At 39.4% G+C, this 27,543-nt stretch overlaps 1 protein-coding gene across 1 annotated transcript in view; it reads right to left on the bottom strand.

The window, feature by feature from the left end:
* The window catches only part of LOC132151620 (metabotropic glutamate receptor 4-like), a 172,210-nt gene that overhangs the window by 18,120 nt on the left and 126,547 nt on the right, over positions 1–27,543 (bottom strand). Inside the window, exons 7-10 of the mRNA XM_059559861.1 lie at positions 23,718–23,918; positions 11,914–12,050; positions 10,255–11,190; positions 944–1,193 (exon numbers count right to left, since the gene is read on the bottom strand). Of these exons, the coding sequence (XP_059415844.1) occupies positions 944–1,193; positions 10,255–11,190; positions 11,914–12,050; positions 23,718–23,918 (1,524 nt within the window). The remainder of the gene's footprint in view (positions 1–943; positions 1,194–10,254; positions 11,191–11,913; positions 12,051–23,717; positions 23,919–27,543) is intronic.

Genomic DNA, 27,543 nt, shown 5'->3' with positions numbered 1-27,543 from the left:
ACTTACCTGTTTTGAATAGCCTACTTTATATTTAACATGTTTGTTTATGTCCAATATTAGTGCTAAAATGTTAAAATGAAATCTACTATTGATTTTCACCAATGACATTTAGATTGATAACTTCCGTGCGCAGATGCGGCAGATTTGTCACAGGACGCGCAATATGACAGTTGCGTCCGACTATACTGTATATGACCTAGCTGTTTTAAATACAGTATTTATATATTTAACGTTAGTTTATCAGTATGTTTGAAAGTATATTTTTTCTATTATTGGTGATTCCATAGGCTCTCTCTCGGGCACCTGTGTGGTTTAAAACACCAAATAGTTATGCTATGACAAGAACAAAGAGTCTCTCTCTTGCTCCACCCATGCAAGATAATATTGTGTATCGTCAATCTGATCTGATTTGAAAAATGACCATATCGCCCAACACTACACCATATATGGATTTTTTTGTTTTCTTTTTAATGACCAGCCCCGCAAATAAAATTTCTTTATTGTCAATCCCTATATGTATATATATATATATATACATATATATATATATATATATACAGCATATATATATATATATATATACAGCATATATATATATATATATATACAGCATATATATATATATATATATATATATATATATATATATATATATATATATATATATATATATATATATATATATATATGTTATATTGGTTTGGAATAATCAAGGAGTAAATCTAAACAGATTTGTTGATTTTGGGTGAATTAATCCTTAAAATAAATAAATAATAATAAAGCAACTGCATCCAGGCTGCTGAGGCTCAGTTTTGCAACTGTCTCCAAATTCAGATCCGTTTAAGTGAGCAAAGAAATGATGATGAATTGAATTTTTAAAGATTACAATAACAATAAAATCAGTCTCAATAACAATAAAGTGTTTATCCTCAAACCCACTCACCCTGAGTTTCCAGGTTTTCACACAGCTCCGACTTGGCTTCTCCGTTGGGCCGCAGGCTGGCCTTAGGGTTGAACTTGTTAGACATGGTGGCGGCAGTGACCACAGCTTTCAGGCTGCGAGTGTTGCGTTTGGCCACATTCTGCTCAGGATGGAAGAGCACCACATAGACTTTTGGCATGTAGAGCATCCCCAGAGATACAGACGCACTCAGACTCACCGAGATGGTCAGTGTGGTCGTTTGTATGTACATCTGTGAAACAAAATCACAGCACATGAAAATTATAAATCACTGAGAACAAAGTAATTACTACACACCATACTGGGTCGTAATTGGTCAATCACTGCTTTCTGTGGCCAAATATTTTAGTATAATGAAACTGTATATTTTGCTGTTGCCCTGGGCAACCAATACCCAGCAGCGTGCTAGTTCTATATCACACCACAGTCTATTTCTTCAAACATAATCAAATCATTTTCACTATAAACAATATTTTAAGTCCATTTATTTACTTATTTGGTAGGTAAAGGATAATACAGGTCATTATCACAATCTTAAACCCTTTCAGGATGATACAATAGCTGCCTGCTTCACAGCGGTGTCCTATTGGCAGTGTATTATGCAACAATGAAGACTTGTTCACGTGACCTGGGACATTCATCTCACGAGGGCTGGTTGACATAATAAACCCTTATCTAACTGACACAGTCAATATGTCATGTTTCGAAAGAGTCATAACCTTGAGACTCAACATGCCCAAAGCATCAAACACCATCACCACATTCAAATATGCATAATTCTCTACTACACTTCATGATATAATTGGCATACGTACAGCATTTGCTGAGATTATGAAGTGTGAGAACCATTATAGTTGACTAAAACAAAAATTACATTAATGTATTCCCTGAAACTTTAAGCTAGTCAATTACTTATTTTCATTAAGTTTAAGTACTAAAAAAACGTAAAAAAAAAAAAAAAAAAAACGTAAAAATAAAAAAAATCTAATACATAAAAATAAAAATATATAGACATGTTAAAAAAAATTAAATTACAAAAACATGACAAATTACTAAAACGTTAACAAATATTTTAGTGGAAACAGAATATATATATATATATATATATATATATATATATATATATATATATATATATATATATATATATATATATATATATATATATATATATATATATATATACACACACACACACACTTTAACCTAAACAATGAAAGGGCAATTATTATTTTTAACCAAGCACTTGTAACGACTCGGTTTGTGATATGTTTTCAGTGCTACACACACACACACACACACACACACACACACACACACACACACACACACACACACACACACACACACACACACACCAGCACTAATGGCTCAAGCCACTCCATGGCACTGAAGCGAACCCCCTGCTGTTGCTTTAGAATGCTGCTGCGTGTTTTGGCTCTGGTGGACGTGACCTCGTCTCTGGCTCCTCTGTGTGCTGTGATTAAGTATGACTCACTGCTGTGATCTCCATCCAGAGGGACTGACTGGAAAGCAGTCTCAGCACAAGTTGACAGGAAGGGTTAGGACCACATCAGCTGTACTGGGGCTCTTCTCGAAGAAGAGACAGATGGCTACCTCCCAGCACTGGCCACTAGGCAATCCTAAAGTGTGCCATTGAAATATATATGAAGTATAGTACAATATCTTTAAAAACAGTATTTCAGTTGTCTCAACTAGGTTGTTTCCACAATCAAAATAATTGTCATTACACAAAAGCCAAATGTAGTGATTAAAATAATAGCTGAAAATATTTAGCTTGTATCAAGTTATCTTTTTCTATTAATTTAATTCAAAGTTTATTAATTTATTTATTCAAATGTATTCAAATATTTAAAAAATATATCAAATGCAAGAAGAAAAAGAAGAATGCCTCACACGCTTGCTGCTGTGAAGTGTGTTCACAAGAGTTCTAGCAATTTGGACATTGCGTGAATCAGAGGTAAAGAAACTATATAAATACTGTTCAGTTTCTTTCACAGACCTAACATTTTGTGTCTTTACACATTAATGTATCGTCACAAGCCACAGGGTTTAATATGGATTTGTCTGTGCATGTTTTGTTTTTTGTTTTTTTACTGTAGATTCTGTTACCATTTGCCATTCATTGTACTGCTGAGAGACTGCAAAAAATTCTTAATTTGTGTTCTACTGAAGAAACAAAGTAGCCTACATCTTAGATAAACATCTAATTTAAATTTTTGGGTGAACTATCCCTTTAATATGAAAAAATAAAATTACTCAAATTAAAACTAAATAAAAAAATAAAAATAAATTAAAGATAAATATAAATATTTTAGAAAACAAAAGCAAAAATTAAAATAACTTTGTTAACATTTGTAACTTGCCAAGACAATTTAACCAAGAAGTACATTTTACTATTCATGTGTACAGGGCTGATTACAGAGCATGCATGCACATAGGCATGGAAAGTAGCCACCTGTCAGTCAGACAAGAATTGTTGCATTAGTTTTCATGCTTTAAATAAAACAGAATTACATTTAACTTGGGCTAGAGAGCAATTGAATAGCAATAACCAAGAATACCCAAGCAACCACACAAAAACCAATCAGAACACCTTAGCAATAACAAAGCAACACTCTGGCAACCATCCACAACACCCTACTTCTGTCATGGAGAATTTAAGCACCACTCAAATGTTCTATAGTAAAATACAGTACTTTAAAAGCATAGTTGACAGAGGACAGAAAATTATGGGATCATATGAAGGTAAAACAGTTTCAAAACTTGAGAGCTTGTTGATCTGAATTTGAGAACTTGTCATAACATTCGTATTTGTAAGTTTACATTTTTACTCACAGCTCTGATGTGAAAAGCTGAATCTTTCAATTTGCATACACTGACAATGATCAAAACACCCGTGACATACACAAATGTTACGACATATTTACTTTTGCACTTTACTTAATTTACTTCCGCTACACAACGTCAAGTCGGCACTTACAACCTCTCAGATCTGGCAGTACAAGTCCAAATCCTAGCGCTTTGACTTTTGCTACTCCTTTTTGCGCTACTCCTGTTGCAAAACTCACTTGTGCACTTGCAATCCAGATTTGAGAGAGAGCAGAGCCAGGGAAGGGGCTGTGCTGCGTATTAAGACATTTTAATGGTCGATGCCTGACCAATGAACAACACCAGCCATCGGACTTGCCAAGAAAGAAATTTGTGTTTTGCATATGTATCAGTTATTTGTAAAACACTGCAAACAATTTTCACTGAATATCCTTTGCTTTTACAATATTTTAAGACACTGCATCCGTCTTGTCATTCAGGTATTATCTGGTAGACAAATATTGCAACATCTTTCATATGTATATCCTATTGCAGAGTAATATCGCTTTACCAGAGCAGCTGAGAAACAGTTGTGACATATTTTGATCTCACCGCCACGTGGTTACTTTGTTCATGGAGTTATCAATAGTTACAAACAACTCTGCACTCTCAATATGTTTGAATGGGATTAATCGGGACAGACAGCAATTTCACTATATTTGCAGTCATTTCTAGTAATTATTAACACAGAATGTGCATTGATTGTGCATGGATAACAACGCTGACTATGCTTTACAATAGCATTTTATTCTGGGGAATCAAACAGCATTAATATGTTCTCATACTCCTTGGCAGTCAAATGTGACCAAACACCTTAAGTGTAACTTTTAACAAATAAAATAACCGTACTTCAGTTTAGCTCAGTTCTGTTTAGTTAATTTGAAGAGATTTTGGTACTAAATAATATGCGCAATAATAATGATCTATGAATGACCATTTAAAATATAACATTTCCTAATATGCTTATTACTTATATTACAATTAGTGTAGTATTTATGGTTAAAATAGAGAAAATGTTTTTATTATCCAATGCAAAGAGGCAAATTAGAGGCATTTGGTGGCCAGAAAGATAATATTCATATGTAATGCCATTGTATGGATTAATAAATACATGTATTTAGCTCTACTCTGGTCAAAACTGCTTATTTTTTAGGTTTTGGTTTTTAATGTACATTTAGACATTATCAAACACTCAATTTTTATAAGTTTGATTTTTTTTTATGTTGCAAAAGGTTCATTACTGACAAGCAAATTGGGAATTTAACCCAATGAACAAGTTTAAATTATTTTTACAAAACATAAAAATAATAAAAACAACGTCACAACTCTGGTATAGCGATATGAAAGATGTTGCATTATTTGTCTACCATATAATACCTGAATGACAAGATGAATCTAGTGTCTTAAAATCCTGTCAAAGCTAACGATATTCAGTGAAAATAGTTTGCAGTGTTTTACAAATAACTGATACATAAAAAAAACTTTATTGGCAAGTCGCGATGGCTGGCATTGTTCATGTGCAAAAGTAAATATGTCATGAACATTTGTGTCTGTCATTTTCTTTGTGTGAATGTGATTTTACACATTTGTAGCTATTAATGTGCAACTTCCAATTCAAAACAAGGGCATTTTGATTATTTTCTGTGTGTGCAAATTGAAATATTCAGCTTTTCACATCAGAGCTGTGAGTGTAAATTTCAACTTACAAATACAAAAATTAATATGAATTAATAAGTTCTCACATTCAGATCAACAACCTCTCGAGTTTAGCTACTGATTTAACTCTAAAGTGAAAAAAAAAAAAAGTGAAAGTGACGTGACATTCAGCCAAGTATGGTGACCCATACTCAGAATTCGTGCTCTGCATTTAACCCATCCGAAGTGCACACACACAGAGCAGTGAACACACACACACACTGTGAACACACACCCGGAGCAGTGGGCAGCCATTTATGCTGCGGCGCCCGGGGAGCAGTTGGGGGTTCGATGCCTTGCTCAAGGGCACCTAAGTCATGGTATTGAAGGTGGAGAGAGCACTGTACATGCACTCCCCCCACCCACAATTCCTGCCGGCCCGGGACTCGAACTCACAACCCTTCGATAGGGAGTCCGACTCTCTAACCATTAGGCCACGACTTCCCCTTGATCCTATAGGATCAAGATATGTTGCTTGCCACAACTGAGGGAGGTCTAACACAAGGCCATGGCTCAGACAATAGCTATAGTTGAATACAGTCACTGGCCACTTAAATAAAGTCAGCGGAGTCACAGTTCCAAATTTAAGAAGAAAATCTATTGCAGGGGTCTAACAAATCACCTGAATGGAAAGCGAGTGTTCCATACATAGAGATTAAACCAGCCTGAAATGATTAGCTTTTGTCTATACATCGAAAACTCTCACCAATCTTGCTGAACCTGAAGTTGCAATTACAGTCACAAATGAGGATTTAATGACGCACATGACACATGATTCATAGTGGTATCTCATCAATGCCTCCACCTCAGGCTCTGTATGTGCAGACAGCGCACCTACAATCTAATAAGGCTTGTGAGAAATACTAAGATGGGAACTAGACAGTGAATCAGGGTTAGTCTGAGACCGTCTCTGTTGTCTCAACACATACAAAGTGTTCCACTTTTTTGCCCTCGAATTGAAACTACAAGTTAAAAAAAGGCTGCCGTTATTGCACTCCCACATATAAATGTACTTGATAAAATGTACACCGAACAACATCGACTTTAATAATACAGCAACTGATACTTCCACTTTTTCACCTGCTGCTGCCAAATTATCTCTTGGGATAAAGAACAAAAAATGAAATGGCATTTTTTAAATAGGAAGTAGGTCTAACGTCAACATCAGAGGGTCATTAACTGATGTAAATACTGTTGCTTGGTGATGCTTTCAAAATACTCCACTGCTTGATGGAGCTGCCCATCTTATGAACTTCTGGCTCAACCAATCGCGTGAGTTTGGGAGCAGGACTACCTGTTTGACTGAGCCATGTTTCACAATATAGTAGAAAAAAAGTACTTATGTTTATGCTTTGACCTTTGGCCAGCAGCACGATATAAAGTAAATGTTTTATTTTTCTTTACATCATTTCAATAGTACGATACATTTTATTTTATTGCAGAGTGTACGTGGCTTACATTGTAAATACATGCATTAAATTATTTCGGTAAGAAGCTATATATATATAAATATCTGTATGTGCATATATATATATATATATATATATATATATATATTTTTTTTTTTTTTTTTTTTTTCAGAAAGATATCAGTCATGCATCTGTCTTCACAAGGTGCTCATTTCGGTGACAACAAATGAATGGCAGACTGAAGGAGTTCAGTAACAGGAATGTCAAAGAAACTGACATTTAACAGAGGTCAGGGCCCCCTGCTACTACACTGTCACATCGTTGACACACACCTGTATTTAAATAAGAGATGTTGACCTCACTCAGAAAGAGACAATGATTACTCTGTCAGCAGCACAAAGGAGGAAAGCCTCTGCAAGTGAACCCTAATGACATGATGGCACTGTAATGATAGCTTCCAGTTTTGGAGGGCAGAGATGCAAACAAATAGCAGTCCATGTACAGTGAAATGCTTGACTTAAGATATTATCAAGCTTCCTCAAAGCCAAGATGAGAGAGGTTGCAATAACACCCAGCATCAGAAAGAAAGGTTTGTAAGTTTTGCTTATAAAGTTTTATTGCACAGTATGATCTGTAATGTCAACTTGTACAGACACATCTGATAAAAGCTAGGCATCTTTTCACATAATCTGGCACATTTACATCAATGAGAAGTTTTGAATGAGTTTTAAAGTAGAAAAGCCTGAAATAATATTTTCTTGTAAAACATACTCCAATAAACTCCAATAATATAATAAACCATTCCTAAGTTTCATTATTTCAATTAATTACACATACTTTTGATAACTAAAAAAGTATGATTTAACCATTAAAACTGAAATTTTGAATGGACAAATTAAAACAAAGAAAGAAAAAATAAATAAATGGAAAAATGACAGAATGTTTCACAGAGTATACACTTTTTGCCAGCACTTATATTAAGGATGAAAAAGCTGTTTAATCGCATTCATTTGATTGCTTTTTTATCTATTATAATCCACACTTTAATTTTTAAGATGCAGAAAATGACTTCTCTTTTTAACTGAACTGTTTTATTTAAAACATACAGGTTTTTATCAATGGTCAGATTTTGGGCATGCATTCAAGTTCACCCAAAAAAGCATTATTCTAAAAAGATTATTCTAAAATCCAGGAAGGAAGCATGCTAAAGTCTTTAGACCACAATGAGGCCTACCTGCCAGACTAGCAAATTTGAAAATCTTTAGGTTAAACCACAAAAAGATGAGCCCTCGATTAATCATTTGACAGGCTGATCACATTCAGCAGGGACCAGACCAGCTGCCAACATTCAAATGCTCAAGAAAGCCTCCAAAGACATTCATTATTCACTTTGACATAAGATGACAAACAACTGATGGAGCCGGCATGCTGATGAGGAGTCTGGCAGATATGGTGTGACAAGTGCACAGGCAGCGAGATAAGGTAAACCACAGGCCAGGAGGAAGTGAGGCATTTAATTGCTCTAAAAAGACATGTCATCTCTGACTCACCAGGCTTTATTGTGCTTGCCAGCTTGGATGATTGTGATGTGCTCCTGTTTTGATATGTTAATTCCCCTCTGAAAACACTATGTCGTGCACACAGTGGTGGGATTTTGTCATATGATTTATGATTTATTTTCTGTTCAAAACTAATTGCTAAAACTGTTTCGTCAGTCCTGTGATGTACAGAGAAGGATTACACTCAAACTCTGATTATATACTCTAATTTTCTTTGGTAACTATATTACTTTATACAAATCATATTGCATTGCATGTAAACAATATCCCTTGTTGTTCTACTGCAACAAAAACAAAAAAAAACAGCGAACAGTTATAAAAAAATGTAACAGTTTAATTTATTCATGCTGCAGTGCATTCTGGGAAACTAAACAGCCAGTACAAAACTGGAGTAGCCTCTAGATCAGGTCTGTAGTAGAGTATTTGCTCGTTTGCTAAAATGTAAACCATATCATTACAATTTAAAATGTCCAAAAAACATTGAAGCAATTTCAACAGCACACTAAATTAATGTCTTCTGACATAAAGCTAAAATCTCAAGTTTAAGGAAGCCATTCATTTATAAGAACCCAACACATTTTTAATTTCATAACTTCATTCCTTCATGCTTTTTTACTCATCATTTAACTATCCAATCGTGAAAAGACTATTCCAAGATACAAATGAGACAGACTGCAATCCAATCGCTCAAACGATCACCACTAATTGCTAAACTGGTCATAGACTGCTCATAGAAAATTGTACTAAAAATGTAAAAATGTTCTTGAAAGGACATCAGCTAAATGACCAGTAATACTGTAAATTCACACTAAAACCTTTATGGTGCAGATCAAAAAAGCAGGTGTCTAGGAAATGCAAGGGGGAAGTGAAGAGAAGAAAAAGCAGGGTTACAGTTACCGTTGTTACGATTTTCTCTAGTCAGCAGAAATATAGTAATTTCTTTGGGATTGGTGTAGGCAGAATATAGTCTAAGTCAACATGCAATTACATAAGTCAGTTCATAAAATCTTATATCTGAATGAGTCATTCAAACAGCGGTTAAAAAGGCACAGTGGGAAACTTGAGTTTAAAGCAGTAATGGCTCCCTACCAACAAGTATAACAATACTAACATTGCTGAAATTGCTTGTTCAAGGCTTTGCTAAGGGAGGCACTAATTAAATAAAACTCAAATTGAAAAAGGAGAAAGCCCTTATCTTAAGCTTCAGAAACAGAAGGTCCCAGGTTTTCTAATTAAAATGAGTAATGCAGCCAATGCCAGGGTAGTTGCATATATAATTCGGCCTCAAAATGAAGAGCCTTTTTGCTTGTTATTCTAAGTCAGTTGCTGCTTGTCAATTGATTACATCAGCCCAAGCTGATGCTCAATCTCCTTGCTATTTTCAAAGCCTCTTTTATCTTTGAGAGCACAGTGCTGCATGGGCAAAAGAGAGTGCTTGTGTTTTCCTAGCCGCACATGTCCTTTTCAGTATTCGAAGGAAACCATTTGAGTTCTTCGCTGCAGCGTACCTCATAATTCTCACTTTCTCTTTGAAATAAACAATGTGTTCTACTGCTCTGCTTGATGTGAAGCCCAAATAAACATAGTCAATTTGTTCCCGCTGGTCTGTTTTTTTGCTGAAAACAGACAGCACTGAATGGCATGTTTTGTCGGAAGCTGGGGCGGTAAATGCTGTCATTACTTTAAAACGTTTGATTCACAAGGTCTTAAGGAATTGCACTCAGTCACCGGCTCTTACCTTTTCTGTCGACTGAGATGTCCCAAAGAAAATGGGGATGAAAGCAAGCCAGATGATGCAAGTGGTGTACATGGTGAAGCCGATGGGCTTGGCCTCATTGAAGGTCTCGGGAACCCCACGTGTCTTGATTGCGTATACCGTGCAAGTCACCATCAGCAACATGCTGTATCCCAGGAGGCAGATGAGTGACAAGTCTGATATGTCACACTTTAGGACTCCGCGTGCCATCTCGGGATTTGCCGTGCGCTGGTCCTCATAGTCAATGAGAGCTTGGGAAGGGTCCACTGCGAACCAGATGCACACCCCTAGGAGCTGAACAGAAATCAAGCTGAAGGTGATTACCAACTGTGAAGCTGGGCTGATAAAGCGTGGCGCGCTCACTGTCATTTTTCCCTGCTCAAAAATCCGATAAATCCGATTGGTTTTGGTGAGCAGCGCCGCATAGCTGATGCTCATTCCGAGCCCGAGGAAAATTCGCCTCATCGAACAGATCCCTACATCTGGGGTTGAGATCATCAGGAAGGTGGTGGCGTAACACATAAAGATTCCCGTAAGCAGGACGTAGCTGAGTTCACGTCCGGATGCCTTAACAATCGGTGTGTCATTGTAGCGAATAAAGGTGACCACAACAAAAAGAGTGGCTATGATGCCGAGAATAGCGATCAGGACTGGTATGACCGCCCAGGGTGAGCTCCACTCCAGCTTCACAATTGGAATGGGCTGGCAACCTGTGTGATTCTTGTTAGGTTTTAAATCAAAGCGGCACATCTTGCAGGTGTAGAGGTCATGCTGATACTGGTAACCATCGCAGGGCTCACAGAGCCAGCAGCAGGAAGTGCCCTTAACGATTTTCTTGCGCCATCCAGGTTTGCAGGGCTGACTGCAGATGGAAGTCGGCACCTGCTTCTCTCCACCTGGCCACTGCATCGCCCGCATCTGAATCACAAAAAAACAAACAGTATTTACCATCTATCTCGGCTAAAGACGAAACAACATTTAACGTCTCAGATAAGTGTTTTCATTTCCTCATCCATTGACTCATTACAAATAAGTCTTGGGTATCTCAAAGGAGCTATTTAAGCAGTTTTCCTCAAGGCTATACTTCAATAATTTTTCGTAAGCGATGTGTGTGTCAAGTTCACCAAAAAGTGAAAACATTGTCATTGTTTTCTCACTCTCACCTCGCTGCAAACCCATATGCTGCTTGTTAATCTGTGGAACACTAGAGAATAATTTTTTGTGGGAGAAATTATTATGCAGCTCTTGTTATCAGAGCTTATGATCAGAAACAGTAAAGAGTGGTCTTATTTACTTATGTGCTATAATCTAAAGCAATATGTTTAAAGAAAAGATCAAAAATTTGTATTATACTAATAATACTAGCACTAACATCACATATGGTATATCGTTCTCACTTGTGTACAATGTGACATGCTGGTTTGAAATTCTGGACTCAAACTTAAAATTATAATGACATTAATTTTGGTCTGTCACACAAAGCAATTCAGAAGACTTATAAAGATTATTTTACCATTACTTTTGTGTTGGACAAGAATAATAACAAAATACAGGTTTGGAACGGTATGAGGGTGAATAAACAAGACAAGATTTTTTTTTTTGGGGGGGGGGGGGGGGGGGGGGGATCCCAAATATACTTACATTTAGGTAAAGTTGATCAGTCCAGTGGCCGATGGTCTTGTATTCTGCTGTTTTGTTCTTTATCTGGTACTGGTAGATATCGTAACGGCCTGGGGCATCTCCATTCTCATTGAACTGCACCGGATTGCCAGCAATGCCTGAAGATGTGAGCAGAGAAATCTGATTAAAGGATGCAAAAAGTGTTACACAATATAGCTTCACAGTAATATGCAGCCGCTCATGTACAGACATATCCAGGTCAACGTCCAAAATCAGTGAACGAAAATCACCTGAGATTGATGGTGAACTGGAAACTGCTATATGTTATGCTGGACTAAATGTGCTAGCAGTTAATGCTAAATGTATTGCTTTAGTGGTTACCTATTGCTATTATCTACGCTATAGTAAATAAAAATTAGCTTTTCAAAAACACTTATTTGTAATATAACTATAAGCATTGTAAAATTGTATTGTATAAGCTCTGTAAAAACAAGTCAAAATTCCCTTTGCAGATATCTAACCTCAAGTGCATTGAGAGCAATTTCCATTTTGCGAGAGCAACAGCTTATGGAAGAAGGCAGACGAAGTGGGCAGGATAACAATGGTGCTGCATCCCATGATGCATTTTAAATTAAGTGTCTTATTCTGTGGAAAACCCTACTGTCTCAGGCTTTAAAGTTTTGGTAAAGCTATCTGTATTCCAAGCACCTGACCGTGTTCAACATAATTCCCTGGGCCTTGCACAGCCTAGTCTACCCAAACAATAGCACAAGAAATCATGTTTTCACTACTTGTGTTTGGGTTATAACCATTCTGAATCACAATGAAATTCTCACTGAAATCCACATGAAATTCTCACTGAAATCTAAGGTTGATTATCAGCAATGGTGGATTTCTGTTGATGAATATCCATTTTTCTTTGTGTAGTCTTGGAAGCTAGGAGAGGTTTATTTGAGACTCTGATGAGTCAGCCGATCTGGATTAAGAAATTGATTTTTTACAGACATGCTTAGTGGCAGTGCAGCTCACCATATAATGCTGATAGATGTAAATGATTATGAGAATTTCATAAGGACACAATATCCATCAAATCAAGAGGGTGCACATGAAGTGATTGAGATTCTCAAAGTATGCACTCAGTTACTGACTCACTCAGGCATATGACCCCACCATACATTTTGAATTTGTTATCAGCTGTGCTCAAACTTGAGCCTCAATACTAAATGCCTGTGCAAAATGTGTCCTAAACATTTGCGCTATGGATATGAGTGATGGCTCATATATTGTTGAGTGATGAGGAGCAGTGTTCTATTATGTTTCTAATAATAAAAATCAAAGATTTTCACCCCAAAAACAATCAACAGGTAGCAAAAATCCCAAAGACTTAGACTGAATGGGGGACTTAAGTCATACTTATTGACTGGGTGGGCTATTTCCCCTTGAGCTAGTAAGAAATCAGCTCAAACACCTTAGAAACCACCTATTGACCAACCAACCAAGCAACAGTACAGTACATAGCAAAGCCCTAACAACCCCCTTAGACACCCAGCAACATCTTCACAATGCGTGTGCCATCACATGCAAAATGATTAATTCAGTTATTACAAAAAAAAAAAAAAAAAAAAAAAAAAGATATATATATATATATATATATATAGACCCTACTTTAAAGGTTCACAGTTTCAGTGTACATTTGTGTCAAAAATTAATACAGATAGTGAACCTTTCCACTTGGATTTGACAGGTCTTTACATTTTGTCATTTAGCAGACACTTTTATCCAAAGCGACTTACAAATGAGGACAATGGAAGCAATCAAAATCAACAGAGCAATGATATATAAGTGCTATAATAAGTCTCAGTTAGCTTAACACAGTACACGTAGCAAGGGTTTTTAAATATAATAAATAAAAAGAAAACAGATAAAATAGAAAAAGAACAGAGCAAGCTAGTGTTAGATTTTTTTTTCTTTAAGAATAGAAATAGAATGAGTGCTAGAGTTAGAGGGTCAAATAAAATGGAAGAGATGGGTTTTAAGCCGATTCTTGAAGATGGCTAAGGACTTGAGTTGGGAAGGTCATCCCACCAGGAGGGAACATTTAATTTAAAAGTCTGTTGTAATGAATTAAAACTTCCTAGTCATCCGGAAGAAGGAGGCGGGAACCGGCAGACAATCACAATAAAACTTTAATAATCAAAATAAACACAAAACAGCGCACCAGCCCCTCACGGACGACTGGTGCGCTCGAATAAAAAGCAAAACAAACTAAAAGCCCAGGCAGGGTCCTCTCTCGTCCTTCACTGTCGTCGCTCCAGTTTTATATCCTTCCATCTCCTACGTGGGACTCGAGATCGGCGGTGGGTCGCAGGTGTCACTGATTTCCCAATCATTGCCGGCCTCCCTCCTTGTTCCCAAGTCCCTCGGCCCCGTCCCACTCGCCACATCTGTAAAGGTGACTTTGTGCTTCTTTCTGATGGCACAATCAAGCGACGTTTACTTGCAGAACGCAAGATTCTAGAGGGCACGTAAGCCTGTAGTATTTCCGTCTAATTTATTTTCCCCGTGGAATCGCCGAAACTGCAACGAGAGCGCTGCACGAACTGCACAAAACGGCCACAAAATGAGAGAAAGCTGCAGTCGCAGGGCAAGACAGAGCAAACTTGCAGAAATCGGTGTTATGACTTCTGTTTATTATTCAGTATAGGGTTCTGACTGTACCATAAGTGTACTCCACAGCATCAAAGGGTTGAGAGTTTTCTTCTGAGGTTAATTTGATGAGACATTGTGCAGCACTTCAAACAATGGGATCAGAGAGAAACACAGGTAGACTGAGCTTACCACTCGACCAAGAGATCCTTCTCCAACCATAATATTCAGCAGAGAAGACGCATGGTCACTGACAGCATCACAATGAGTCTGTGCCCTAAAGACTACTGAAAATCATTTTGATAAAATTATAAAATAACAGAACGATAGATAGAATGATAAAACAAATTAAAGTTTGAATTAAACTGAAGCTTGCTTGGTGGTTCAAAAAGTCAGACATTTGCTTCATTTATACATGGACGGAATAAGCAAAAATAGATACCGAAGCTAAAGTAATGGGCAAACCTTAACCAAACAATACCAAGCCATCAAGCCACCGATTACTGAGTACAATTCATTAAAACACCAGTTCTTAACTGGTTCCCAAAGGTCTTCTCAATCAAGTGCTTATGTTCTGAGCATTCAACTACAGCAGTAATTGTCAGGCACTTAATTAATTCAATTAGATATCCCAGAAAAAAAAATATGTATATAAAATAAAAAAATATCATGGCCTATTCCGAAGCAGACATTATTGACACAGTAAAACTCAGTAGAGAATAATTTAATCAAATGCACTAATATTAAGGGCACTTGGTCAGAGAACCATATGACAGATCGATTTGCATAACTTGTTGACCCAGTTAGAATGATAAAACAAATTAAAGTTTGAATGGTAGAACAATAGATAGACAGACAGACAGATATTGTAGGTAGGTAGGTAGGTAGGTAGGTAGGTACACTAGGTAGGTAGATAGATAGATAGATAGATAGATAGATAGATAGATAGATAGATAGATAGATAGATAGATAGATAGATAGATAGATAGATAGATAGACAGACAGACAGACAGACAGACAGACACAGACAGACAGACAGACAGACAGACAGACAGACAGATAGATAGATAGATAGATAGATAGATAGATAGATTAAATTTAGTCAGACATAATATAAAATTTAGAATCTTTACAGAATAGTTTATTATATTATAACCAGGACTGTTTAAACTTAAGCTTGTAAATTTATCTTAATTAAACTGAAAATGTTCTGTCATTTTTCACCATCCATCAGCAGGAATAAAACACCATTTTGGCAGCCATTTACGTATTTTGTTAAAAAAGACTATGTGGAGGAAACCTGCAATCTGAGCTTTGGAGGCAAAGCCTGCAGTTTAAAGGCCTCACACTCAGTAGACTTACAAAGAAGAAACCACTTTGAGTGAAAGTGATGGCTACATGGACAGAAAAGTGATGGGCCGCCTCGTTCAATCTCAGCCTATTCAAGTCTGTAACCTCACTCAAAGTCGCGTGGAAGGGGAGGATGGCGTTGAAAAGTAGCACTGAAAACGGGCAATACAGAGTTATGAGACAGCTTTGGCTACATAAAGTAGGTCTCAAATCTTGCAAATGTCTTGCAGATGTCTTTCCCATCAGGCTCATGGTTATATAGCAGTAAATCGCTGCCAGACACTGGATCTCAGCTCATCTGCTGCAAACGTCTGCCATGGCCACTTCTGAACTGGCAGGAGAAGTGTTGCAAACTGATTGCATTCTGAACTCAATTATAATTATCAACATATCTGTTCATTAATAGGAATGAACAGAAAGTTGACACTGAGTAATACAAAAGCTGTTGTTTTTCTGTAAACAGGGTTATAGATGTAAAATTAAACTCTCCAAGCCAGTATCTAATGATGCAAGAGTCCAAGACTTGGATGTAAAAAGTGTTTGTAGAGTGTTTTTCAACTTGAAAATAACATTACCATAATTAATGCTGGAATAAAAAAAAATATCTATATAAATGTTGGTACTCCACATAGGGTCCAAACATCAGATTCCACATTACAAATCTGAGAATAGTGGTAGGATTTTTTATAATATAAACAGAATTAACAAGAAATATGAAATTGAGCGTGTGAACTACAGTAGGCTACTCCTCAGATGTGCATACTGGAGAACATGATCAGCTGTAAGCAGGATTTACTACTGTTGTTAGTAAAGGAGTCATGAACTGAGAAATCAAATTGCCCTTGATCTTTTGACATTTCTTGTTAGTTTAAAAACAGCTTTTATTGAAAGCAAGCTCAGAAAATGACTCGTTTTGGAATTTGCCACTTTATGATGTAATAGTCTGGCTAACCACTGCCTCCACAGGAGAAGATCAACACCTGCTTCTACGACACTAGAGAGACGCAAACACAGGGTTACTCCATCAACAGAACCATATAGATGACATTACATGGTTACAAGACACTGTGTAGAGTAAGTTGTAAAAAAAATATCTTTGTATTGCTGTCATGAGTCAGGTTGTCTCTTCTCTCTCACGCATACTTGCGCACACACACACACACGCACACACACACACACACACACACACACACACACACACACACACACCCACACACACACACCTCATTATTCACCTGGTAGTCATTACTATTGCTCACCTGAGTGCAACTCCTGTGCTGCTACTGCCTGCTTCATGGAAGCCTTGCTTTGCTAATCCTCAGAGAGGAGTCAGCTCATTATTTCAAGATCCCGTTCTGTGTGCTTCTACTACAGACTGCCTTTGTTAAGATTATTCCATTAAAGACTGTTTATTTTTCATCTCTGCTTTTGGATCCTTCATTTATCAGTGTGACAGAATAATCCGACCAGAGCATGGATCCAGCAGAGGAGGTCCGAACAGCGGTCGAGATACAGGGGAGCTTGCTTGGCAGACATGAGGAACAGCTGGTCGCCGCTCATGAGGCGATGAAGAGCCTTTCAGACCAGGTTTCCGATCTGTCTGCTCGTTTACATCATCTTCGCGAGGAATCAGCCGCGTCTCAGAGTCGTCAACTGGCATCGGAACCACGGGTCAACAATCCGTCCTGTTATGCGGGTGAGCCAACGGAATGTAGAGCGTTTCTCATTCAATGTGAGGTTGTCTTCTCACTTCAGCCCCAGACGTACGCGGAGGACCGGGCTCGCATTGCTTATGTTCTCTCACTCCTCACGGGACGAGCACGCGAGTGGGGAACGTCGGTCTGGGAGGCTGAGTCTGCATGTTGCAAGAAGTACCGTCTTTTTAAGGAGGAGATGTTGAAGGTCTTCGACAGGTCCGTCTTCGGCAGTGAGGCTTCTCGTTTGCTTGCTGTTCTTCGCCAGGGCAGAAGATCGGTAGCTGACTTTGCGATTGAGTTTCGCACCCTTGCCTCCACTAGTGAATGGAATGAACCTGCTTTAATCGCTCGCTTCCTAGAGGGACTGAATTTAGACCTGAAGGAGGAGATTTACGCGCGAGAGGCGCCTACGGACCTCGATCAGCTTATCGACCAGGCCATCCATTTGGATAAGTGTTTTGAGCAAAGACGACGAGTTCGCTCTTTCCCCACTTCTGGTGAGACCTTTTCTGCTGCAACTCCCGTCCGAAACCAGCCTGACGCGGAGCCCATGCAGCTGGGGAGCGTGCGCATTTCTCCGGAGGAGCGTCAGCGCCGTATAGTGAACCGTTTGTGCCTTTACTGTGGTATGGGCAGCCACTTTGCTTCCGCCTGCGGTTTAAAAGCCAAGGCTCGCCAGTAGACGGAGGAGTACTGGTGAGCGCTTCTGTCATCTCCTCATCGTCAAGGTCTCGAACCACAGTTTCTGCTATTCTTCGTTGGGCTGGTCACTCTGTTACTGGACTCGCGCTTATTGACTCCGGGGCAGAGGGTAATTTTATAGATGAGAGGTGGGCTCGTGAACTCAAGATTCCTCTGATCGATCTCACTGATGTAACATCTGTCTTTGCCCTGGATGGTAGAGAGCTCACCTCTGTTCGTCAGGTCACCAGTCCGGTTAGTTTGACGGTATCCGGTAATCATCAGAAGACTGTTTCTTTTTATGTTTTTCAATCTCCCTTCACCCCCATTGTTTTAGGACATCCCTGGCTTATTCTTCATAATCCACAGATAGATTGGGTTAAGGGGTCTATTCATTCATGGAAATTATCTTGTCATTCTAATTGTTTGGTTTCTGCTGTTACTCCCGTGTCTTCTCTTTCTGTTTTTCAGGAGGAACCTGATGATTTGTCTGGGGTCCCGGAGGAGTACCATGATCTGCGGGCGGTTTCTCTACCGCCTCACCGTCCGTACGATTGCGCAATCGATCTCCTTCCCGGCACCACGCCCCCGCGCGGTAGACTGTACTCCCTTGCGCCGCCCGAACGAGAGGCTCTGGAGAAATATCTTACGGAGTCTCTCGATGCGGGAATCATTGTTCCCTCTTCGTCTCCCGCCGGCGCAGGGTTCTTCTTTGTCAAGAAGAAGGATGGGTCTTTGCGTCCTTGTATCGATTATCGAGGGCTGAACGACATAACGGTCAAGAATCGTTACCCCTTGCCCCTTATGTTGTCGGCTTTCGAGATCATACAGGGCGCAAAGATCTTTACTAAGTTAGATCTGCGCAATGCCTACCATTTAGTGCGCATCAAAGAGGGGGACGAGTGGAAGACCGCGTTCAACACCCCTGTCGGTCACTTTGAATATCGGGTCCTTCCGTTCGGGTTGGTCAACGCCCCCTCTGTGTTTCAAGCGTTAGTGAACGATGTCTTGAGAGACATGATAAATGTTTTCGTGTTTGTGTACCTGGATGACATTTTAATTGTCTCTCCATCTCTCCAGGTACATGTTCAACACGTTCGTCGTGTCTTGCAGCGTCTTTTAGAGAATCGCCTTTATGTTAAGGCTGAGAAGTGCGTCTTTCATGCGCAGTCGGTTACGTTTCTCGGTTCGGTCGTGTCTGCAGAGGGGATTAGTATGGACCCTGATAAGGTCCGGGCAGTTCTCGATTGGTCGGTTCCTGAGTCTCGACTTGCGCTCCAGAGGTTTATGGGATTTGCAAATTTTTACCGGCGCTTTATTCGTAATTTTAGTCGGGTTGCCGCTCCGCTTACCGCTCTCACCTCGTCCAAGATTCGATTTGCTTGGTCAGAGGCTGCTCAGGATGCGTTTGATCATCTTAAGAGGCTTTTTACCTCCGCACCCATCCTGATCACTCCTGATCCTGAACGTCAATTTATTGTTGAGGTCGACGCCTCCGACATTGGGATAGGAGCTGTCTTGTCGCAACGCTCTTCCCAGGATGACAAGGTTCATCCGTGCGCTTTTTACTCCCACCGTCTGTCGCCCGCGGAGCGCAACTACGACGTTGGTAACCGGGAGCTCTTGGCGATCCGTCTGGCGCTCGGTGAATGGCGACACTGGCTAGAGGGAGCGAGTGTTCCATTCATCGTCTGGACGGATCATCGCAATCTGGAGTACATTCGCTCTGCAAAACGTTTGAACTCCCGTCAGGCCCGCTGGGCTTTATTTTTTGATCGTTTTGATTTTTCTATTTCATTTAGACCCGGCTCCAAGAATGTCAAACCTGACGCTCTTTCTCGGCAGTTCGACTCCTCAGAGGGCTCCTCGACCGATGAGGTGATTTTGCCTCGGCACTGTGTGGTCGGGACAGCTGTCTGGGGAGTGGAACAGGCGGTAAAGCGTGCACTTTCGCGCATCTCGAGGCCACCCCGCGCTCCGGAGGGAACGTTGTATGTCCCTGAAGTTGCGCGTTCGACGGTGCTTCGCTGGGGTCACTCTTCTAAATCAGTCGCCCACCCCGGGGTTAGAGGTACGCTTGCTGCTATTCGTCGGAGGTTTTGGTGGCCCACTCGTGAGCGCGATATTCGTCGGTTTGTTGCGGCTTGTCCCATTTGCGCCCAGACCAAGTCTAATAACAGTCCTCCGGCGGGTCTCCTCAGACCACTTCTCATTCCCTCGCATCCCTGGTCTCATATTGCGTTGGATTTCGTCACGGGGCTTCCCCCGTCGGCTGGTAATACGGTCATCCTCACCGTCGTGGATCGTTTTTCTAAAGCTGCGCGCTTTATTCCGCTTCCTAAATTACCGTCGGCTAAGGAGACTGCGCAGGTTATGGTGAATCACGTTTTTAAGATCCATGGTCTTCCCTTGGACATTGTGTCTGACAGAGGTTCCCAATTCACCTCTCAGTTCTGGAGGGAATTCTGTCGTCAGATTGGGGCTTCCCCCAGTCTGTCATCAGGGTTCCACCCACAGACCAATGGGCAAGCCGAGAGGACCAATCAGATTCTTGGTCGCATGTTGCGTAGTCTCACCGCTCAGAATTCCACGTCTTGGTGCGAGCAATTGCCCTGGGCTGAATATGCCCATAATTCTCTTCTTCGTCTGCCACTGGGTTATCCCCGTTTGAGAGTTGTCTCGGTTACCAGCCGCCTGTTTTTTCAGCACAAGAGCCGCTGGTTTCAGTTCCGTCCGTTCATTCAAAGGTGCAAGCGTACCTGGAGGAGGGTGAGAGCTGCTTTGTCAGACCAGGGAGCGTACTCGTAGGGCCGCTAATCGCCGCAGAATTAGATCTCCCAGATATATTTGCGGTCAGAGGGTGTGGTTGTCCACCCGCAATCTCCCTATTCAGGAGACGTCTCGCAAGCTCATGCCTCGTTTCGTCGGACCTTTTTCTATCGTTAAGGTCACCAGTCCAGTCGCGGTTAAGCTTAGATTGACCGGTCAGTTGCGTCGTGTACACCAGGTCTTTCATGTGTCCTGTATTAAGCCCGTTATTCGTGCTCCCGCTCGTCCCGTCCTTCCCCCTCCTCCTATTGATGAGGGGGACTCTATTTACAGAGTCCGCAAGCTCCTCGATGTTCGCCCTCGGGGGCATAGCCACCAGTTTCTGGCGGATTGGGAGGGGTACGGTCCGGAGGAGAGGCGGTGGATTCTAGCCCGGGACGTCCTGGACCGCTCGCTGATTGATGACTTTTATCGGTCCCGCCAGGCCCCTTCTTCGAGCGTCTAGTGACGCTCGTTGAGGGAGGGGTACTGTCATGAGTCAGGTTGTCTCTTCTCTCTCACGCATACTCGCGCACACACACACACACACACACACACACACACACACACACACACACCCACACACACACACCTCATTATTCACCTGGTAGTCATTACTATTAGCGCTCGCGCTGATTTGCTTTGACACCTGTTCCTACTTTGCTCTGAAGTGTTCACCCTTTATCTGGTGTTGGTTTTAGTAGTTTCTCTGTCGGATTATTGTTGTATGTCACACGTTCGTATTGCTGCTAGTTTGAATTAAGAATTGTACTCACGTTTATTCTGTCTTGTTTGTCTGGAACAGTCGAGTTTTCCTGTTGTCTCTGTTTCCTGCTGTACCGAAGAGTGAGTAACCTGCGGTGCTCACCTGAGTGCAACTCCTGTGCTGCTACTGCCTGCTTCATGGAAGCCTTGCTTTGCTAATCCTCAGAGAGGAGTCAGCTCATTATTTCAAGATCCCGTTCTGTGTGCTTCTACTACAGACTGCCTTTGTTAAGATTATTCCATTAAAGACTGTTTATTTTTCATCTCTGCTTTTGGATCCTTCATTTATCAGTGTGACAATTGCCTTCCTTGTGATCCTAAAATTGTATGTGAGCGCTGTTACATTATACCGCAAATCCATTTCTCTTTCAGGTGAGAAGTCATAATACTTCTATGTCAGAAACAGAGCGTGACATCAGTTTACTGTTTGAGGTTTGTTGTGTCAATCCACCCTGAATCCAGTGTAGACAGAATCCCTGATTATAATGGGTTTTGTTGTCTACAGTTGCATTGCATTGAGTTCAGTGTAAACACAGGGTTAAATTAGCAAAGAGCTCCAGATCAAGCCAGTGAAACACTGTTTGTCTGTTTGTTTGTTTTACTTTGTAACAGATTCATCTTCAAACAAGACAGTCTTGTGCAGGCTGAAAGTAAATGATGGTGCAGTGCTGAATCTGACTTGGGTGGATTCAACAATAATGTTGCAACACATAAGTGTGAACAAACATGCTTTTACCACTATTGCATTGTCTGTTCCAGACAGTTTGATATATACTGAGTGTTTATACTAGGTTTTTAACCAAAATGACCCATTTATAATTAATAATTACACACACACAAAAAAAAAACAAGCTTGCTTGGTGGTTCAAAAAGTCAGACATTTGCTTCATTTATACATGGACGGAATAAGCAAAAATAGATACCGAAGCTAAAGTAATGGGCAAACCTTAACCAAACAATACCAAGCCATCAAGCCACCGATTACTGACTCATTCCGATCACTGAGTACAATTAATTAAAACACCAGTTCTTAACTGGTTCCCAAAGGTCTTCTCAATCAAGTGCTTATGTTCTGAGCATTCAACTACAGCAGTAATTGTCAGGCACTTAATTAATTCAATTAGATATCCCAGAAAAAGAAATATGTATATAAAAATAAAAAAACATCATGGCCTATTCCGAAGCAGACATTATTGACACAGTAAAACTCAGTAGAGAATAATTTAATCAAATGCACTAATATTAAGGGCACTTGGTCAGAGAACCATATGACAGATCGATATGCATAACTTGTTGACCCAGTTAGGGAAAAAAAAAAGTTTATGACCCTGAAGTCATATTCTATTAGTCGGTTACACTTCAGAACAGTAGGCCACATCATCATGGTCCTCTGAGTAAATGTTAATACTCAGTAAATTAATTAGTCATACTGCCATTGATAGTCCAGGAAGAACATGTCCAAAGGGTGTTGTGAGCCCACTGCAAACTGCTTTAATTAACACATACATGGCTCAGGAGCAACCTTGGCTTGGGTACGCTAATATCAAAATAGTTATCAGGCGAGCAGTTTGTTGTTCCTCAGGGCTTCTGTTGTTTCTCACAACTCTAATCCATTCCAGCAGCTAATCTTTGTTAAACCATTTGTTGACAATTTATGGCCAGGGTGGGGCTTTAGTAAAACTTTCAAAAAAACGCATCCTGTGAGAGAGCCATTTTAAAATGGTTATGGCGTAATAAAGAAACTTAAATTCACCATCAGAGGCTAATTGTGCAAAAAATCCCTTTTCTTGAGCACCCATAAACAGATGTTTGCTCTGTGCTGGTAGGTCTGTCAAAAGACAAACAGAAGAGTGTTAATGCAGAAGGTAAACCGCTTACCTGCTATCTTGACATTGCGGATGTACTTTAGCAGGAGGGCTCCATCAACTGGGTCCATTTTGGAACAGAGTCCCACCTTGCCAGGGCACAGGTCTTTGTGCATGTTGTGGAGGGCGTGCGCCATTGTGTACACTGCATCAATGACGAACATCACCTTCCCTTCTTGCTCGTAGGATGAGTCTTTTCCAATCCGCTCTTGATCTGACAAACGAAAGAAAAAGTTTAAATCAACATCGACTGACTGAATTGTCACACTTACACCAGGAGAGCAATGGAAGAGACTGATGTTGCACAGCTTGATGCTTTCTACACTGAATGCATCAAAGTTCCTTGAGTCTTCACTTATCCTCAACCAATCAGCTGTGAGCTCGAGGCAACACTTTGGGAGAATTTTTGAATTTAATAAAATATTAAAAGAAATAAAACGCATAAAATAATAAAATGTTTTGAAATGTTCTTTACCTGGGGTTTTCTCATCTAAAAATAAATAAAATAGAATAAAATAATAAAAATAATAATTATATTAAATTTAATTTAAAATATAGTTTTGTTAAGAATTCTTTAAAATATGCTAAAAATAAAATGTTATTTATACAGATGAAGAAAGTGCCTGGGTTTGCCGTGTAACACATTCAACATAGAAATGGGGCATTCATCAACTGAAGGCCTCATCAGGTTTATGCAGGTTAGAAAGCCCTACTGATTATAATAACACAACAGTCTACTTTTGTGTTGCAACATAAATGTGTTACAGTATTATTCATTTTACACCAAACTAGTTTAATTGCCCAAGTGTTTCCTTTACCAATAATACAATAATAATAAATTTAATGTGATGCAATCAAATCATCTAAACTGCTCCTGTCCCAATGTGCATTTTTACTTCTAAGTCAAACACATTTTATATTTTTATATATAAAAATTTTACATTTTACATTAATTTTACAAATTAATTAACAGGCAACTAGTTGGCATCTATTTGATTTTACAGTTGTACTGTTGCAATGTGAAAAATTATGTATTTTAAATAACTGCTACAGAGCTTGTTACATGGTGTTGGTGGGGGGGGGGTCTTTGGGGTTAATCAAATATCTACAATGTGCCATGACTTGTCATCGCACATGTTCAGTTATCCAAGTCCCATGTCTTGCTCTTCATTCCAAAGATACATGAAAGTGGTCTGGTAACACACGAGGGTGTAATAATAGACAGAGAGACAGCAAGCAAGATTAATTATCTCTCAGCACTCATCTAATCATGCCAGACAGATGTATATTCATTAGCGCTGGAGTTGCTCAGCTTGGGCTTTTTTTATTATTTATTTATTTTTTTTTGTAAGGTCTTAATTGCAAAGGAGCTGTTTCAATTATGACCATGCTAGTACAAACTGGGGAGATAGCTGTCAGATGTCAGGCTGGCAGATTGCAGGGTACACTCTTCAGAATAAAGCCAGTACTATTGTCATGTTACTGCCAGCATTTACAGTAGATTTACAGTATTTAAAACAAAACAATTGCACAAACCAAAAGAGCAATCATTACTTTATACAATGGGATGCCTTTCAGGTTAATGGAATTTAGTGCAGTATTGTACCATTGCTTTTCCTCTTTTACGCAATACTCCTTTCTGGTTTGCCCAAGAGAAACCCATCCATACCCATACATCTGCAAACCCTTTTTATCTAAACAAAGCCATTGCATGTTTTTTTCTAAAAGCTGCTGTTAGTAAAGAAATGTCTGTCCTATTCTTATTGGGTTTCTAATCACCAGCACTTCAGCTTTGCCTTTAAGCCAAAGGCAATTTAACATCCTCGTTAGTCCCTTTGCATCTTGAAACCCCTAAATTAAAGAGGCAGGTTATGCTTGTATAATTGTTCACCACAAGCATAACTATTGGTGGGGTGGGGGGTGGTGGTGTTCGAGAACAGCCATGGGTCTGCCTGCAAGAAAAAAATCCATTGTGAATCTTTGGCGCTGGGGGAGGACGGCCAGCCCACACACTTCTTAATGCTCTGCTTACACGCAAACATACACACAAACACATTAGCACTCTCACTGGCAGATGAACACACACACACACATAAATGCTTTTTGTCCTCTATGTGCACACAAAAGCATACAGATGCAACACAGTCACGAACTTCTCATAAAATAATATTAAAGCTTTAATCTATGCTAATGTTCAACTACCATATTTTTCGGACTATAAGTCGCACCCAAGTATAAGTCGCATCAGTCCAAAAATACGTCATGACGAGGGAAAAAACATATATAAGTCGCACTGGACTATAAGTCGCATTTATTTAGAAGCAAGAACCAAGAGAAAACATTAGCGTCTACAGCCACGAGAGGGTGCTCTATGCTGCACAGTTGTAGACTACAGGAGCATAGAGCAGCATAGAGCGCCCTCTCGCGGCTGTAGACGGTAATGTTTTCTCTTGGTTCATTTCTCTTGGTTCATGTCAAATTAATTTTGATAAATAAGTCACACCTGACTATAAGTCGCAGGACCAGCCAAACTATGAAAAAAAGTGCGACTTATAGTCCGGAAAATATGGTAGTTTACATTCGAACACTGAGTAGAAACACAGAAACTAACTAATTAACTAACTAACTAAATAAATAAATGCAGAACATACATCATAGTATACTTTGATTTTATAGTCATCATTTTATCTTCTGACCAAATATTGATATATCTGATTCATTGAATTAAAAAAAAAAGAATTTGCAAAGCAAAGCAAAAAGCAACAAAAAAATAATAAAGTATATATTTTGATTTAATTTTTATATGGGCATTTTCTGATAATTAAATTCAATTATTTTGCATACATAAACATAATTGATTGACAAAATAAAATGAATAGAGTATAAAAAAGTATATACTGTGTGTGTATATATATATATATATATATATATATATATATATACATACACACACACACACAAATCATATGTGGCATTTTCTCGCCAAATATTGGCATATCTGATTTATTCAGTTCAGTTCAATTCGATTCAATTCAATACAATTCAATTATTCTGCATAAATAAATTAATAAAAATTCATTGATTGGCATATATATTTGTGTGTGTGCGTGCGTGCGTGTGTGTGTGTGTGTGTATACATATAAGGATTTTAAATGTAAGACGTAGAGGCAAAGAACGACCTTGTGCTTTTATCCATTAATGCACGGCAAGCCATTGATCTTCATTTGGCATTTTCTCACAAAATATTAACATATCTAATTGATTCAGTTCATTTCAATTATTCTACATATATGCATATATGTAAATATAACAAAACAAAACACCTTCAGATTTGCATACAAAATAATTCAGATCCAAAACATCTTCATGGGGCATTTTCTCATCAAATATTGACAGTGTATCTGTATCATACTTTACTGAACTGACTTAATTCAAATCTGCATGTATGCGCATATGGTAACATAATTGATTGAAACAAAACAACAAAAATCAAACTCCGGTCCTTCAGATCCAACATCGTTACAAGCACAAACTACTCATTCTACACTCTATGCACTTCCACATTCTCTATACCATTGGCCCCTGCACCTTTTGAGGAATCCTTTCCAATTAAGGGAGGCATCTCAGAGAGTTTGTTGGGGGCTGAAAGGTGGCAGGGACAGGGGCCGTGACAGAGTAGCACGTACGTAACCTGCAGTACCTCACGCTGCTCCGGGGCTTTAAAGACACTAAAGCTATCCTGCTCCGAGGGCTCTGCTCTCACTGGGAATAATGGCTCTGACTTTTCCCATTTGCTGGAAAAACCTCCAGAGCCTTTTGTCTCACTTAAGTCTCTTGTT

Source organism: Carassius carassius, chromosome 10, assembly GCF_963082965.1.
Source record: "Carassius carassius chromosome 10, fCarCar2.1, whole genome shotgun sequence".
Classification (NCBI taxonomy): Eukaryota; Metazoa; Chordata; class Actinopteri; order Cypriniformes; family Cyprinidae; genus Carassius; species Carassius carassius.
This window is presented reverse-complemented; position numbering and strand designations above follow the sequence as displayed.